The sequence below is a fragment of the Aulonocara stuartgranti genome (genome assembly GCF_965226115.1).
Source record: "Aulonocara stuartgranti genome assembly, chromosome: 7".
Taxonomy (NCBI): Eukaryota; Metazoa; Chordata; class Actinopteri; order Cichliformes; family Cichlidae; genus Aulonocara; species Aulonocara stuartgranti.
In genome coordinates this window covers 66,040,087-66,056,611 of record NC_138945.1, presented here as the reverse complement: position 1 = coordinate 66,056,611, position 16,525 = coordinate 66,040,087, and the positions used below count along the sequence as shown (strand labels likewise).

The window sequence follows — 16,525 nt, the reverse complement described above, 5'->3', positions numbered from 1 at the left end:
CTGCAGAGGAAGTGCGACACTTTCCCAATCGTCTCTCTGAGGACAACAGAGCTGCCACTGGACAGGAAGGGAGGGCGACACAGGGAGGGGGTTGTCTTGTCACAGATGGACAGCTTAGAATGAATCTGAGCATACATGGCTGCAGCAGCCATCCACACAGACACGTTATATACCTGCATCCCCCTTATCTCCCTTGGGTTGCATTCTCCCATCTATCCATCCATTTATCAAGTCATCACAGTGACAGGCTATACTTGATAAGATTTCGCTACATGCATATATATGCCATCTCCCTGAGGTAAATCTGCTCTTATAAAATTGAAGATAGAAGACTTGTCACACAAGTACAGGCTTCCTCATGAATTGGTCTCATGCATATTTTCATAACATATTTGGACTGATTTAAGCCGTAAACGACTACTTGTTCTTAAAGCCTATATACACTATTTCTTTTTTTTTTTTATCTGTCCTGTCAATATCCGTAAATTGAGCTACAGACAGTGGGGATGAGTGCTTTGATTTGAAAGTGTCAGCTTATTACATTTGTTTTTAGTTCAATAGAATCCTTGAGAAAAAATGTAGGTTAAAAAGTGTTGACCTCAATATTCATTGTCCTGCAAAATCAAAGCAATAAAAGCTAAAGCAAACAAAAAACACTGTTCTTCACCTCCAGTTGGCGAGGGTCTGTGTGCTGCTCATGGAGTCAGGGATGACAGTGGCGTGTTGGACTGAGGTGTGCGTGAGCTGCTGCCAGGCTGGAGGCAGCAGGATCTGCTGGGTGCCGCTCGGCCAGGCCTGCTGAAGAAGGAGAGAAAAATGAGTTGGAGGGTAAACAAAGATTTAAAGGTCAGGAAAAAGGAGAGAAAGAAAAACAGTCAGCTGCCACGTAACGACATGTCCAAGTCATTATTTATTTATTTATTTTTAATTTTAGGAATCATGTCACAGGACAGGAAGTCCCGCTTTTTGTTTACATTGTATGGATTTAAATGCTCGTTCACACAACATTTTAAGCATAAGAACAAAGGAGACTCGTTGTACTTGGCGATTAGTTTGAGCCTGTCGTGATAAATGACAGCGTCTTTTCAAAAGTGCGTAACAGATGGTTTAAACTGGCTCATAGGCACATTGAATGTGAACTCTGCGAGCCTCAAGGAGACATCCATCGACAAAAGAGATAAGACCAGGACTTAATAAAAATGTACAGCAGCTCCTTTGTTTGTGTGCCCGTGTATGACGGAGTAAGTGTATGCATGCATGCGTCTTTATGGTTTTAGTGTGATTATGTCTTTGACTTGACCAATGTTCTAATTAAAGTCTTAGAATCTATTCAAGCTGCTCTGAAAGAGGCTACTTTGTATTTCTGATGCAGAACGAGAGGACTATCAGGCAAGCTACGCTCCGAGATGTGCCAAGATGAGTATGTGCGCCTGCATGCCTGAACACGTTTGTGTGTTACTGTGTGTGTAAGCCTAATAGTTTAATGCAGTTCTATTGATTAGCACTTTAATGTCAGGGCTAATGAATTGTTCCTTTAATACCATTTGCACATCTATTTACAACGGCATCACTATGTGCTGCAGCACACACACACACACACACACACACACACACACACACACATTTAACTAGGGAAAGACGGAGAGAAGAGAAAGAGAACAAGAGGCACAAATCCACACGCAAAGCATATGACGACTGTATTTTTACCTTTATCTTCATTTTCTCATCAACATTTGCTTTGATCTGGTTGTTTCTGTCATATTTTAACACAAAATAGCCGTTCTGTTTTGAAGTGTGGTTGCAGTTGAATTGTTTTCATCTGAGGCAGGTTGCAAAGTCCAGTGCTGCAGGGGGGCATCTGCAGGCTAGCAGAGCTGCCTGGTCTGTGTACCGATGACTGACATCTCTAATGGAACATTCTGGAGCTGGAGATGGTCTTTACATCTAAGACCACATCCAAGGTCTTTTATCAACATGCCATTAAGAGGCTTCTAATACATCCATCCATCTCCCGCTCCTCCTCCTCTCTCTATCTCCATTCCTGGTACTCTATATCCCTCTCTCACTAGGCGTCTGCGTTGTGTAACCAGCCTGTCTGCCCTGAAATGGTAACCCAGTTAAGAGACCATTTTCTTTCAACTCAAGGCCTACCATCGCTATCAGTGGCCCAAACGCCTCCCACCTCAACCTACACTCCCTGGGTGAAAACCCTTTGTCACCTCAGGGCTTTCAGAGCCCCAGCTCTTACTCCCAATTGTTTCCACATTTTCTGCATTCCTGCTCCAGATAAAGGTCCTGCTGGTTTTCCTGCCTCCCTGCTTGGAGCCTCCTTCACTCTGGTCTCTCTGTCTGCACACATAGGTGCTTGGGGGCTAAACTTGCAAGGGTGCGATGTTGGCAAAGGGTCCACGGATGACATTAAAACGTAGGCGGATAAAGTCATAGGTAGGTGGGAGAACGCACGCAAGAGGCAAAGAAACGACTCCGCTAAGCCTCGGAGACCCCCCACAGTAAAGGAATAAACACAGAGAAAAACACACACCACACACCCAGTTATTAGGTGTGCTGTTTGCTGGCCTATATAAAACATCTGCTTGCGTTAACTATTGCCTGTCTTTGTTTAACATGTGTGCGCACAGAGGGTATATTGAACACCTGCAGAACACGGCTGCAATGTGCAAGCCACACGTGATACGATAATTAATATAACTGACATTATCCTTACTGTGACATAAGTCGTGTCTCTCACGTTTTTGTTATTATTTTATATATCCACGATACCCATTCTTGCGATGCTGTGAGTCCTCTGGTCATGCAAAGCCTGATCCAAGCTTACCCTGACCTCCGAGGATCCTCTGAGGCCTGTAATTTGGAGCGCCTGACTTGGAAGCAGCCGTGGAGCTAATCACCATTTGGTATCTGACAGATTAACCCACCATAGAAAACACAGGCATGTGCACACACATACACACCGCTTTGCTGCCTGCTTGCCTGCCTGCTGCATGATTAACTGGAGATAAGGGAGTGCTTCAAACTCCCTGGATTCTCAGGGATATTTAAAGCCTTCATGGAAATTTCCATAGGGAAAGAGGTGGCGTGGCAATGGAAGCGGTCTACTGTCTGTGTGCAGAGAGTGATGCACAGTTATTCTGCTACTTGCAACAACTGTATATTAACAGCTAAAGCTCCAGCCCCACCGTGGAGGCTCTGGTAAAGGCCTTCTCTGTGTGAAAGGCTCCTGCCTTTGAGTGCATCAGACCGTAGCAGCCTCAGCCTCCAGGAGAGCAGGGGCAGATGAAGAGAGGAGAGAGAGAAGAGAGGAAGTGAGCGAAAGAGAGAGAGGGAGAGAGCGAGCAAGGCACAGGAAAGCTCGCCTGAATGCACTCAGGAAAAACAGCTGCCAGCAGGGGCAGGGTCAAGAACATCAAGTGATTTCCATCCTCCATCGATAGATACTATTCTTAGTGAAGGCTTATTAAAAAGGAAAGCAGAGGGCTTTGTTTGAATGTGAACAGTTCAAAGTTCATAAATGTTCCTGACAGGCACTCTCTCTGTTAAGATTCAAACTCTATTAGTTCGTTTTCTGCGATACTTAAAAGTGCCTACCTGTGTAAGGAGGCCAGGTTGAATCTGCAGAGGCTGGGCACCAGGGGCCTGCGTCACTATGGGAACAGCATTCTCCATCCGCACGGAGTAACTGGTGTGCTTGGAAGGGGATGCCTGCAGCCCTGTGCATAAATAAAGCAAAAGCATGGAGGATGTCAACAAACAAGAAAATCTGTCACCTATAAATAATGTTGCTACAGTATTTTCAAAATAAATTCCAAAAGATCAAATGTGGTATACATGCTCACAGTGTGCCTGACAAGTATGCGTTCTGTTCAGTTTGATATAGGAAAAACTAAAAAAGCAGCAGTTATGGAAAAGAATAAAAATAATTCTATTAAATTTGCGCAAATGATTAATTGCCTCTAGTTATCAGTGAATCACAGTTTGAATGCTATGACTGACACTGCCTGTGTGCTGAAAAACAAAAAGACAAGCAAGTAAAAGAAGACTGTTTGTGCAGTGAAACACTGTCTCTGACCAGAAATCGGATTTTTTTGAATTTATGCAATTTATGGACTGCAAGACCTCCTCACCTTGGAATCCAGGTGGGCAGACTATGAGCGCCTGCTGGAAGGGGTCAGGCCGGGCAGCGCAGAGCTGAGGAGCCCCAGGCTGCAGGGGCATGCTCCTCTGGGCCACGGCTGCCATGGAGGCAGCGGAGGGCTGGTAGAGTGTAGATTGGTAGTTTAGTATGGAGACATCAGGACTTGAAAAGGAAAGGGTGGCATTGTTGGTGGAGGAGGGAGCCAGGTTGGTGGCCTAAAGGAATGATTGGACCAAAATAAAAATCATGAAAGTGGAGGTACTAATGGGAGTGACAGGGAAGAAAGGATGAGCTCCAAGGATAGAAAGGCTAAATGAAAAGGAACAATGGAAACAAAATAACTGAAACATTAAAATGCAAACAACAACCAGCTCAAAAGGAGACAGACAGGGAGCCACAGATGAAAGAATGAGAAAATTGGGTGTATGATTTAAACATGCCTTAAAATATTCAGACTGTTGATTTGATTAATTAGAGGGAAAGAAAGAATGTGAGCAGAGGTGCAATCAGTTCCAAGAATAATCAACCATCAATGAACAAAATGTCACCAGAGCAGAGAATGATCAGCGCACGGACCCCGACGAGGCTGGACAGGAAATCCACTCTGACAGTACACTTCATTTTTTGATGCTTTGCATGTCCCAGTTTGCCATAAGCGTGAACCACACGGCAGCATGAACGTCTCTCTTTGCTTAAATTGTGAGTGTTTAAGTCATAAAGACATAAAGCCAGTTTAAATGCAAATGATACAGACTAATAATAGGCCAATATAATACGCTGCAGCCAAATTTGACATTTCATATCACGGCTTCACTATCTACCCTCCAAATCAATTATGCATGACAGAAGCAATATTTAACAGCCAACAGTCATTGTATAATTACGTAAGCTTAGGTAACTCCAGCATGTCTTGACCATTAATAAGGCATGTGGATTACGAAGACTGCCTGGGAACATCCTGGATACAAACAAATGCTTTTAAGAGACACCATTTGCTCAGCTTGTAAGCAGTATATGCTCCACAAGACACGTCTAATTTTAGCCCTTCATTAGGTGTATGTCGGGATGGAGGGAAATACAAAGACGGTGCTTTCAGTTTTCATTTGCTCTCTTTAGCGTCTTTGATGAACACCAGGAGAGAGAACAGAATCAATATGGCACTGTGGCATTCATCATAAACAAGCAAAATACAGCCCAGATGCATTCTAGTCTTGCAACTGAATCAAGCTGAATAAATCACTAACTTAACTATGTCCATACGCCCTCAGAGCCAGGCGCAGAAAAGACAAGCTGAGGGAATGTTAATTCATTTAAATCACAGCAAGATTGGGTTTTTGTCGCATTCCACTCAGTGTGAGCTGGCTCGATATGGTTGGTGATAAAGAACTCTGTTTACTAAAGAGAGGGTTGGGGGGGGAGCAAGAGTTGTAACTAAGCACAATCTGGAAAACCTTGCAACCAGACGCTTGGTGATTCCGGCAGAAGCCAGAAGTCAGCAGTTTCGATTCACAGACCATACGCGAGCGAAGCGGTAAAGCACCACAGGCTCAACCCGGGGAAATGGAAGGAAAGAAGAGGAGACAGAGGAGGACAGGAGTGAGAGGGGAAAGAGAGAGGAAGCCTGGTAAAGGGATTCTTAAGGCCTGAAAGCCCCAGAATGCAAGGCAAGCAGGAAGTGTGGCTTGTCATGTGTGTAATCAGCACTTTGTGACAATCCCACAGGACCTGGGGCACAGACAAAATGCAGGCAAACAGATATGCATGCACCAAAGCAGCAAACATGGATAAGTACAGAAAAACAGGAAGAACAGACATAAAAAAATAGAACAAAGGCGCAAACAGCTGCGTTTCTAAGATGTCAATATTCAGCTCAACAGCCCTGTTTGATAGTGACCGTTTGATATTTTTGGCTCTGCATTAATTATTGATTGGGGCACTTACTCTGCATGCTCCATTCTATGTTCTATGCTTTTATTTTGAAGGTTCCGTACTGGGACCTATCACGCAAATACAATAAACTACAGCTTCGGTTATTTACTGATTTGTATCTACATAGTAGGAGAGTGACAGTGGTTTTCTTTTGGCTCACTCTTACCTGGCTGTGCACAGTGTTCAGCTGGTTGTTGAAGGTCATAGTGAGGTTGGTGGAGGTGCTGGGGGCCACATGGGTGATAAAGGGTGTCTTGCTCTGGTTGACTGTGTCGTACATGTTGACGCGACGCTTACAGATCTCCATATTTTGGAAGCACGACTTCACACTGCGCGGACAGAGAGAGTGAGGGAGACAGACGAGGCATGAGCACTGTGTCTGATGACAGTGGCAGATGTTCAAAATGATAATTCTATAAACAACAACAACAGGGCTTGTTGGGCTCGTACTGTGTGCTGTGCGGGAAATCAAGGAGATGAGACATAGTGACAAAAGGGTGGTTGAGTGTTTCGACCGGGGTGATCCTCTTGTCTGCATCGATGGTCAGCATCTTGGTTAACAAGTCGATGAACTCCCTCCTGTCGGCCTTCTCTGCCAGCATGTCGCTCCCCTCCAGATCTGACGTCATGTTTACCTGGAGGCACAAAGCAAACCGAGCAGACATTTAGCATTTCAAACACTTCTCCATTTTCAAGGATCTAATGTGCTTGCAGATGACAGAAAAATCTCTCCCACAGCTTATTCCCATAGGGGAACCTATTAATACCCACAAGGCCTCATACGTTTGGGTGTCAGTTTGTGTGTCGTGGAGTTTAGTGATAACCTTGCACCTTAGCGGCATTATAAACATTTGTACTGGTATTCATAGCAGGACTTGAAATATCCCCAGGCTGGCGCCTTCTCTGAGATTTTTATCTATTCCTGAGATGTGAAAACAAACAAAAAAACACGGACCAAATAAACACTGGCGATGGGTAACCAGTAAAGAGGCCTTTCACACAGGACACCGTTTTGCGAATAGATCTGAAAAAGCTGACGTGGGACAACTTAACCTAAATACGGTCTGAGGGGAGTCTGAGAATCTGCCTCGGAACATCATGTTGCTTCATCTCTAATAAACATTGCGGCTTAGGTTGTGGATAAATACTGGGCAAAGCAGCGGATTCCCGCTTTAATGAAAAGCTACATGGTCAGCAGAATTCGATTTTTTTGAAGCGGTGAACCAGTGCTGATGTTTAGCTCTACTTCTGGGTTGTCACGTAAGGTGAGGAATAAACGGAGAGCAAAGCAAGGTCGTGATATATAGCAAGTCTGATCTTAGGCAAAGAAGGAGGACAAAGACAGGCAAGCCCTGTTTGCTGTGACTGCCCGTGCAGTGGTAGTCGGCCTGTTTTTCATAAAGATGCAACGTTTATCTGTAGGCCTGCTCTAAGGGCTATCAGATGTGCTGCCAGTCAACACCGCTAATCTGATTCAATTCTTTTTCTCTATGCAGCTTATTCAGGTTCTGTAACCAGTCCTCTCTGCTTGCCATCTCCACTGACTGTGATAAAGGAGTAATCTGCAGAATGAGGTGAGAAATAATCACGCCGTCCTCCGCTCGTGGAATAGATGACTTTGGGGAAATGTATATAGTTTGGTGGCACAATAATCAAACTGGATAAGAAGAAGCATTTTTTTTCACCACCCGGTGAATTAAGATATGTGAATTTATTAGATAGAAAAGATACCGGTATAATTTGTTGACTTTCCATAACAATGAAAATGAAAACTTATAAAAAGAATGAAAAAAAAGGCGGGGCTTCATCTAACGTGGTCGGCATTGCACGTCAGTGGTTGTTAATGGAAACACATCTGTGCCGTGGAAGCTCTGACATGACTCCGGAGTGAGGGCAGGGATGGCAGATGTCAACCACTGCCTCAGGAAATGTGGAGCAAGGCATCCTGCTGTATGCAGGCCTGCCATCTACACAGCCATAATGTGTAGTTTCATCTTTAACTACTAGGTTGAGTGGTTGAGGAAAGGATATGTATTAAAATATAATAAAGATTAGATGAAGACCACGTTCCTCTTCCTTCTGTGCAGCTTGACTTGCACCAGTAGAGATACTGAAGGACTGCAGATCAAAATGAATCCATTTACAAGTACTTTTGGCCTTCCTTCCATCTACATCAGCCCCCTTGTGGGGTCCTGCATCTGTTGTAAGTTGGTGTCTGATTTACTCAAATTAGATATACTTGTGACTAAACCCTCCGCACATTTCCCACGACTGAAAGGAGGTTCATTATCTCTTTTTGGCACCCAGCCCCTCTGTCTTGCGAGGCCTTCAGCTATATCATCCATTATACACGCAGAGGCAGATGTCCACAATGCTGAGTTGTTTATATGGTCAGGACAGTGAGAGGTGGCAAAATAGGCAGTTTTCTCCCACATTAAGCCGCACAGCTCTGCTGTATCGCTGTGTTTATGTTGTAGACGACAGGACACAGAGCTTGAAGCGCAGAAGACAGAGATGACCCAGGGGATATCATACCAGTGCAGGTTGGTTTCATTAAACTCTGTGTTGCACGTGTGTTTGTGTGTATGGGGCAACTGTAAACTCTCAGGAAGCGATACTATCATGCCCCAGCCGACAGCACGTTATTCCAGACAGGCCTGACAGCGGCCCTGGGCACTAGTGGACAACCATAATTGTCTCCATCAGTTAAGCAGATACATGTGTTGCGTATCCATATGGGCAGATTCCAAAGGGCTGCTGGTTGGGAATGACCATAATTCAAAAGCAAATAAATAAATGAAAAATTCCTCATAACTCTCAGCTAGTCATTATCAGAGATATAATCAAGGCGCATGATGACGACAGAGTACTATGAGAGATTTGAAAGGCCTGGGAAAATCACTGTAATTTTTATCACCACTGCCATATCTGCCAGCAGAACCAGTATTTAGCCAAGTGAGGGTGAACACAACAACGCTCGCTATCAGCCACTGTCAGGCATGTCCTATCAAAATGTCATGGCTACATGTGAACTTTTCCACCACGGAGAGACAAATTCATGCTCAGTTACAGAGAGGCATTATATATAGCTGTCTCAATTTGCAGTGTTTTTCTTTATACATATCACACCTAGTTTAAACACTTCCCGAGGTTATGTAATCTCCTAAATAAACAAATTCCCACAGGTAACACGCAGAGCTGCACGGGAAGACAAGATTCATGCAGAAACAACATGGCGTGGGACCCACTGAGCCAGGCTGAAAAACTAGTCGGAGGTCCAGGAATAACGTGTGCATGTATCTTAGTTGGTTTATCTTAGTCCCTCGCCCTCTACATGCTTACGTGTACAGCAGATGCACAAAGTGGAAACACAGCCACAACGCTACACTCACTGCAGCTTAAATAAGAAAGCAAACTGTACACATTGAGCCTGCTAACCAGCCACGCCACATGTTCAGTTCAAATGTCTGTCTGTAAGTTATTAAATAGTGGTTACACAAAATGAAGAGCAGAGGCAGAGTTTGGGATGGGGTTCATTGAGCAGCTGCTTTCATTTCACTCAGTCAAATTCTATATAGAAGCGGAGCTACACTGCAGCTGGAGATCAGACCTTGGCCAGATAAATATTTTAAGGGATTTCAAATATTTGATAGATAATTCTCAGGATGTGATGGATCAAACTGGCCCGGGACCTGAGCACCCCCATCAAAGAAGCCTCAAACACGAGACAGGTGGATACGATTGTAGCAAAAGACAAAGCAAAAGCAAATAGTACATCTACTGCGTGATTTGTGGGAAGGAAGACGTCGCGCTTTGTGATACTGAGACAGCATACCTGCGCCATATCATCCAAACAATTGAAGATGTACTTGCGAGCCTCCTTGGATTTGATCCCTGTTTCACCCTCATGGTCCTCTGGAGTCTGCAGGAGACAAGAAGCAGATGTTCTTCTCAAATCCCATCACACTTCCCCTCTGGAAACACACTATTTACATTTGGCTCATTATAGTCTCTTGTTGTTGATGTGTGGCAGGGCTCGGCTTACCCTCTGAGTAACCCTGGGGTAGCACACAAATACTTATCTAACAGCCGAGAAATAAGATGGCGCTGAGTGTGTATACAATATATGACACAAACACAGAGACGGTGTATATTCCACTGGTGTGCATGTGTACCGACGTGTACATACAAACACCTGACTTCATGAAAATGTGCAGAAAGCAAACAACGTGTGCTCTTTTTGTTTAAAAGGTTAGAAACCTCGACACTAAACACACATTTTTTTTAAAAATCACAGTCAGCTAAGCAGAGCAGCTGCTGCTACATGGAAAAACACGCCATGGTCAAATTAAAGATGTGCAGTCACTCCTCATGGCGGAGAAAAAAGAAGCCTTGACGTTTGATTTTTCCACATGCCAAAGACACCAGAAAATCACGAGGAGCTAAAGCTGTGATGTCATGTCGAGTGCGAGTTTCTACTCCATGTTTGTATCTTCCCTACAATGCTCCTGTCAGCTCTTATTGTTATGAACTTAAAACACACTTCTTTAAACTGACAATGATTGTTTGTTTTTTTTAACAAGCTTTGTACGCCCATAGATCATAACAGCTTTTCCGAGAAGACTTCTTACATTCCCACATGCAGCAGAAACTTGGAAAAACTTCTACCTGGCAGCAGTCTGACCTGGCAACATGCACACTAACTCACTATGTATGTTCATTAAATGGCCAGTCCTAGCGAACAGTTGTTGTGAATCGCTGCTGCAAGCCACCGGGACCCTTTTTTTAAATAATAACAAATGCATTCAGCTGAAAAATATTAATCTGAGGTACAAGAACAGGCAGCGTAAAAATATCAACAAACCCTGCAGAGATGTGTCAGCATTTGCAGGTCAGTACAGTAAAGAACTCTATGTGTGTGGCACATAGTTTAAATTAAGTTAATGAGGGTAAAAAAAAGTAAAGAGTGGAGCTCTTTATTGATTGGCCTACATTAAAGGACAATGGGAGCTGTTTAGAGCAGAAACCCTCCAAGCTACATTCATCAGACTGGCTTTTTATTTGCCAAATCCTCTCACGCAGATCTATTTTGCTCTTATTACCCTCTCACTGTGTTTATAGCTAACTACAGGGCTCGTGGTGTAACCAGAGTTTCTGGAATAATAACTACAGCTTGTACGTGTGTGTGCAAATGTACCTTTAGTCTCCAGAGAGGGTAGGTGGAGTCCGGATCTCTATTGAAGAACCTTGTGGTCTTTGTCCCTGCACTCAACAGGTACTCTGCAGGCAGACCTTGTGTCTGTGAGATGTACCTGATCTGCAAAACAGAGGAGGACAAAAAAAAGCACATTTTACAGTTTCACATAAGGACAGATGTTCTTTCGGCAGTTTGAAAATGGAGGCTGACTTTAACTACTCCAATAGAAGTATACATGGCAGCCAAACATGACCTCAGCTTAAGAGGCTAAGACTGATTTGAGACTTGTAAATGAGGCGGGGTAAGTTTTTGGTTTTGTGAGAAATCAGAAGAGCTTGTTGGAGATGGAGATGGAGCACAACTTGTTCAAGGTGTCCCCACTGTGCCTCATCTGAGCGATAGCGAGAGAGGAACGCGACAATGTCTTGCTTTGGAGCACAGGGGCTGCACTAATTGGACAAGTGGCTCTGTGGCATCTGTTCAGATAAACAGGGAGGCTGCGCAAGAATCATCAAGCGCTGTCAGGGGGATTTCAGGGAGACGCGTCCCACCTTCCCAAGCACATTCAGTCCACATTCATGAAGAGAGAGCACAGACACGCACAATTCTCATTCATGCACATGCAGAAATAACAGCATATTAATCTATGGGTGTATAAGCACTCAATGCACAATCATCAGCGGTTCATAAGTTCAAATCATACGTTACCTGATCGTACTCTGAGGCTCCGGGGTAGAGGGGCCATCCCAGGAAGAGCTCAGCTATCACACAGCCCAGGGACCACATGTCTATGGCCTCACAGAAAGGCAGACCCAAGATGATCTCTGGAGCTCTGTGGACAGAGAAAACATATCGCCCAGTCAGAGGTTAGGTTGTGACTTCGCTTAAACCAAATTTTAAAATCATGTGTAAAAGAAGAAGCTTGTGAGGATCTTTCTCTTCACATTTCATCTGAGAGCAGCAGACTCTAATATACACAGGTTAACGATTAAATACTCAACATTGCATATGTTGGAGGGAACATGAGGTAACAACTTGAAGGTCGATTTCCAAAACCGAAACCAAGTCCGGATTTATGCACGCAACCTACAGTTCCACACCAAGACGTTGAATTCAATGTCTGCAGGCTCTTTTGTTGTCTTAACATTGATCTCTCAGCACAGCCTTGAGATTTATTTTTCTAAAGTCAGCAGGGTGTCCCTTTTTTCATATCTCTTGTTTAAGCTCCTCCAAAGTAGCACCTTGCAGACACAAAACTGATTGATAACCGTGCACAAGCGCCACTCACTGAACCCCATCTCTGCTACTCAGACACTGAGGAGCAGTAGAGTAGTATTTTAGTTGAAGTTTCACAATCCAAAGTGAGAATTAGGCAACTATAGCATGAGCAATTAGATGAAAAACAGATGGATGGACGGACATGAACAATAAAACCAATATAAATAGTAACCAGACCAAGGAATTATTCAATTAAGTTACAGTACAGTTAAAAATGCCAGTAATTAATTTCCAAAGAGGCTTTTCCTGTTTGTAGGAAAACACAGAGAAAAAAGTAGGAATTCTAAAGGAGATAAATGCTATGATTTGATAAAAAGGAAGAAATATTGTTTTAGGTATTTGAGCACCACTGCAGTCCCAAACAATTCCCAAATTTCATTCAACACGTTTTATGTCCTGTCAGAAAGACTAATACACTTCTTGTGAGCTCACGTCTCTGATGGGGCTTAAAATAACCAAGAACACACTGTTTCTGCTCGCTAACAATCCAAAGCACTTTCAAGAGGTTCTCTGGCTGTCATCACCATGCAGGTTGGGGGATGGGGTGGTGGGGAGTGTCTCTGGTCTAACATGTCATCTATTGGTAAGATGTAACCACTTAGCTCCGAATAACAAATTTAAGCTGAAATAGGAAAATTTAAATTCATTCATTAACAGCACATTAACAGCTCACACACACAGTTCACAGGAGCTCGAGGCGGATCCTGGAAAGTTTCAAATCCATACTGATGATTGCTGTGACCATGGTAACTAGCCTGCCCTCAGAGATTTTTGGTCACGGAGAGTAAAATGAGGGGGTCTGGCCTTGGGCCCGCTGGAAGTGAACAAACCAGGGAAACAGAGAATGCGGAAAACAGCACGGGGTACGTTATAGGACTTCATAGAACGGTAGGGGGCCAATGGGCGAGTGGTCTGAGGGCAGCCAGGGGGTTTGGAAGAGAATGAATGAGCATACCTCGCATACTTAAAAGCAAATTTCCAACTGTAGCCCCCCTGCTCCCTATTCATTGCTCGCTGATGAGGGGTGAAATGAAAAGAGGGCACAGGCGATTCATTGTACACTCAGATACGGCTAATGTATAGAGGCAGAAGGCACCACAGGGACAGACAATGAGATACTGCAGCAAATAGGAGCAAGAGGAAGACAGAGTTCCACAGAGGCACAGGCAAAAATGAAGCAAAAGGGGAGGCGGCGCTTTGCTCAGTGAAGAACTCCTGTCACAGACAGTGGTTATTGGGGTCTTAAGGGCAGCAGTGGAACAGACACCAAGACAACACTCTAGTAACAGTATCTTAGGGCAGCATTACACATAGGGTTGCCAACCGTCCCTTAAAATACGGAATCGTCCCGTATTTCGAAACAAAAGTACACGTCCCGTATTGAGCTAATAAGGGACGCACTTTGTCCCGTAATACAGTGAGAATCAAAAGTAGTCTATAAATGTTTATGGAATTAACACTTTGTTTGAAAACATAATTCCCAGCCCCTCTCCTGCTTTGTGACCAATGAGCTGACAGCACACTTATGACAATTCGAGTATGACAATTCAGATTACCACTCATCTCATTGGTCGAGGAAAGGTCGCTTGCGGAGAAAATACCGGAAGACAACAGATGACCACAACAACAAGCATGGTCAACAGGGGAACAAACGCCGACTCTGCGGTGCAAGTCTCGGATGACAGTACACCTAAAGCTGGGCAGGCACTGCGATTTTTTCAGTCACGTTATTCAGCTCCTGCTCAAACTGCACGATTGACTCACAGGGGTTAGACGTTCATAGGTCACGATGCAGGTCTCACACTATACGGCCCGATGCTCTGATGCGACCTGAGTGCTCACACTGTGCCTCCATAAAATGAAGGTTATAACAGAAAATCTGTCGCTCGCTCTCTCTGTCTTTCACTCACACAGACACACCACTACCATCAACTTTGCTAAATTGCTAATGAAAAACATGATCAGGCAGCTGTGATTGAGCAGCAGTGTAAATCCAACTATTTTCACGGTTGTTGTGGTCGTGATAATTTTGTGATGCCACATCGAAAAGGCTCGGATGAGCTTTCCAAAGTTCTACAAGTTGTGCCTCCATCGCTTGTGTCCAGATCACACGCTGCACAGCCGTGCTGCGCCGTCTTTTTCACCAACGTTTACGTTTGCGCGTGAGCAGTGTGAGCGCCTGTGGTGACACCCTCACGAGCGATTGATGATCGGGAGCTGGTCGTGAGGTGTTAATCACTTCTCGTTACCCCACGTATACTACACGATGCACGATGAAGGCCAAAATCGGTCCGATCACTCAAAAATCGGCTCAAAATGGGCCTAAAACCGCACAGTGTAAGCCCAGCATTAGAGCAGCAATGTTTGTTCAGAGAAAGGGAAGAATGGGAAAAGGAAAACACCTGGCTGGAAAAAGTTAATATGGGCATGTGCAGCGCTATGTGGCCAGAAGTGTGATAATATAATTTATTTTGTGTAATAAACAACTGCAAGGATAGATGATTACAACAAATAGATGACTAATACATAAAAGTAATACATAGATGAATAATGATGATGAGTTAAGATGCGTAATCATGGGAACAAGTGGGTTTACAAACAGGAGCAGCTGATTAGCATTAAGCCAATTGTACTAAATGCACTAAATGAGCACTGTTACAAGAATGTTTTTCTTTCTATTGTTTTCTATTATTTTAAGTTAAGCAGGACAGAGTGCTTTTAAAGAAAGATTTACTTATATTCTCAAAAGTTAAGCATGACAGGCTTCTGTTTAAGAAGGAGACCTGTTTTATTGTGTTAATGTTGTCATTTTGAGCTAAAAAATAAATGGCTAAATGATCATTTGTTTCACATGTGTTCATATCACAAAGAATACACATCTACTTAAATCAAATTCAAGTGAAATGGTTAAAAAAATAATTTCACACACAAAAAAAGAGCTAGAAAATTCACCACACTGGGAAGGGTGAAGACAATTGGGTCGCCCGGCCCTGGCCACGAGGTGTCCCTTATTTATTTTTCAGGGAGTTGGCAACCCTAGGGAGGGGGACTAACAACTGCTGACATATATGTAAAAGCATTAGGGCTGCCACAAACGATTATTTTGATAGTCGACTAGTCACCGATTATTTATGCGATTAGTCGACTAATCAGATCATCATCCACTGGACGTAAAACTACAGCTTATTGCACCAGCAGCATCTGCTCTTATATAACTATCATTAGCTTACAGCTTTAAGCTTTTAAGGTGCTAACTAAAAATAAAGACAAGATGATAGTTTATTCAATTTTAATGAAATTTGCAGATTGTTTCGGTAAAGTTTAATAAACTCCTTGCTATCTAAAATATAACAGGACACCGGAGTATATTCTCCAGCATCTCACACTTCTGATAATCAGCTGTCTGCTTGACGTTTATTCAGCTGTGTAAAAACTATAACTTTAATCTCAGCCAAACCGATTTACTCAGGAACAAATAAAATACTAAAAAAAAGCCAAACAATAACATTTTTAATTTATCTAAGTGACTCATATATATTTAACCTGAGTCGCGAAAGACGGCGGTGGGTTTGAAAACAATTTGCGGGGAGTCCGGTGTTCTCACGGCGCTAGTGACCTAGCCCCCGGCTAGCTATCGAGCTAGTGGGTAACAGACGTCTCCGAAAACGTCGGAGCGCTTTTGAAAATATGTGGTGTCCTGATAAACTGAGCAGATATTTGAGGTTTACACAGCTACATTCTCGCCTGAAAATATGTTAAACGTTTATTTTGTGACCCAGAAAGAATAATAAGAGTAATATTAAAACTAACTAGCTACCGCCATTGTTGGAAACTAAGCTGGGCCGCGCTATGAATTCTGGGACACAGCTGCTTCTTCTTCTTCGGGGTTTAACGGCAGCTGGCATCCTTGTACATGCTGTGCTGCCATCTTCTGTTTCAGTCCGTTATTACACTCTTAAATCCTGCTA

General features: G+C 43.6%; 1 protein-coding gene across 4 annotated transcripts in view; it reads right to left on the bottom strand.

Annotated features, from left to right (window-relative positions):
• The window catches only part of hipk2 (homeodomain interacting protein kinase 2), a 91,829-nt gene that overhangs the window by 8,119 nt on the left and 67,185 nt on the right, over window positions 1-16,525 (bottom strand). For 2 of the 4 annotated variants that reach the window (XM_082542566.1, XM_082542564.1), the window contains exons 3-10: window positions 11,988-12,111; window positions 11,280-11,399; window positions 9,918-10,004; window positions 6,533-6,717; window positions 6,249-6,411; window positions 4,143-4,368; window positions 3,607-3,728; window positions 668-798 (exon numbers count right to left, since the gene is read on the bottom strand). In XM_082542566.1, the coding sequence (XP_082398692.1) occupies window positions 668-798; window positions 3,607-3,728; window positions 4,143-4,368; window positions 6,249-6,411; window positions 6,533-6,717; window positions 9,918-10,004; window positions 11,280-11,399; window positions 11,988-12,111 (1,158 nt within the window). The remainder of the gene's footprint in view (window positions 1-667; window positions 799-3,606; window positions 3,729-4,142; window positions 4,369-6,248; window positions 6,412-6,532; window positions 6,718-9,917; window positions 10,005-11,279; window positions 11,400-11,987; window positions 12,112-16,525) is intronic. The other 2 variants (XM_082542567.1, XM_082542565.1) reach the window with 2 other exon arrangements.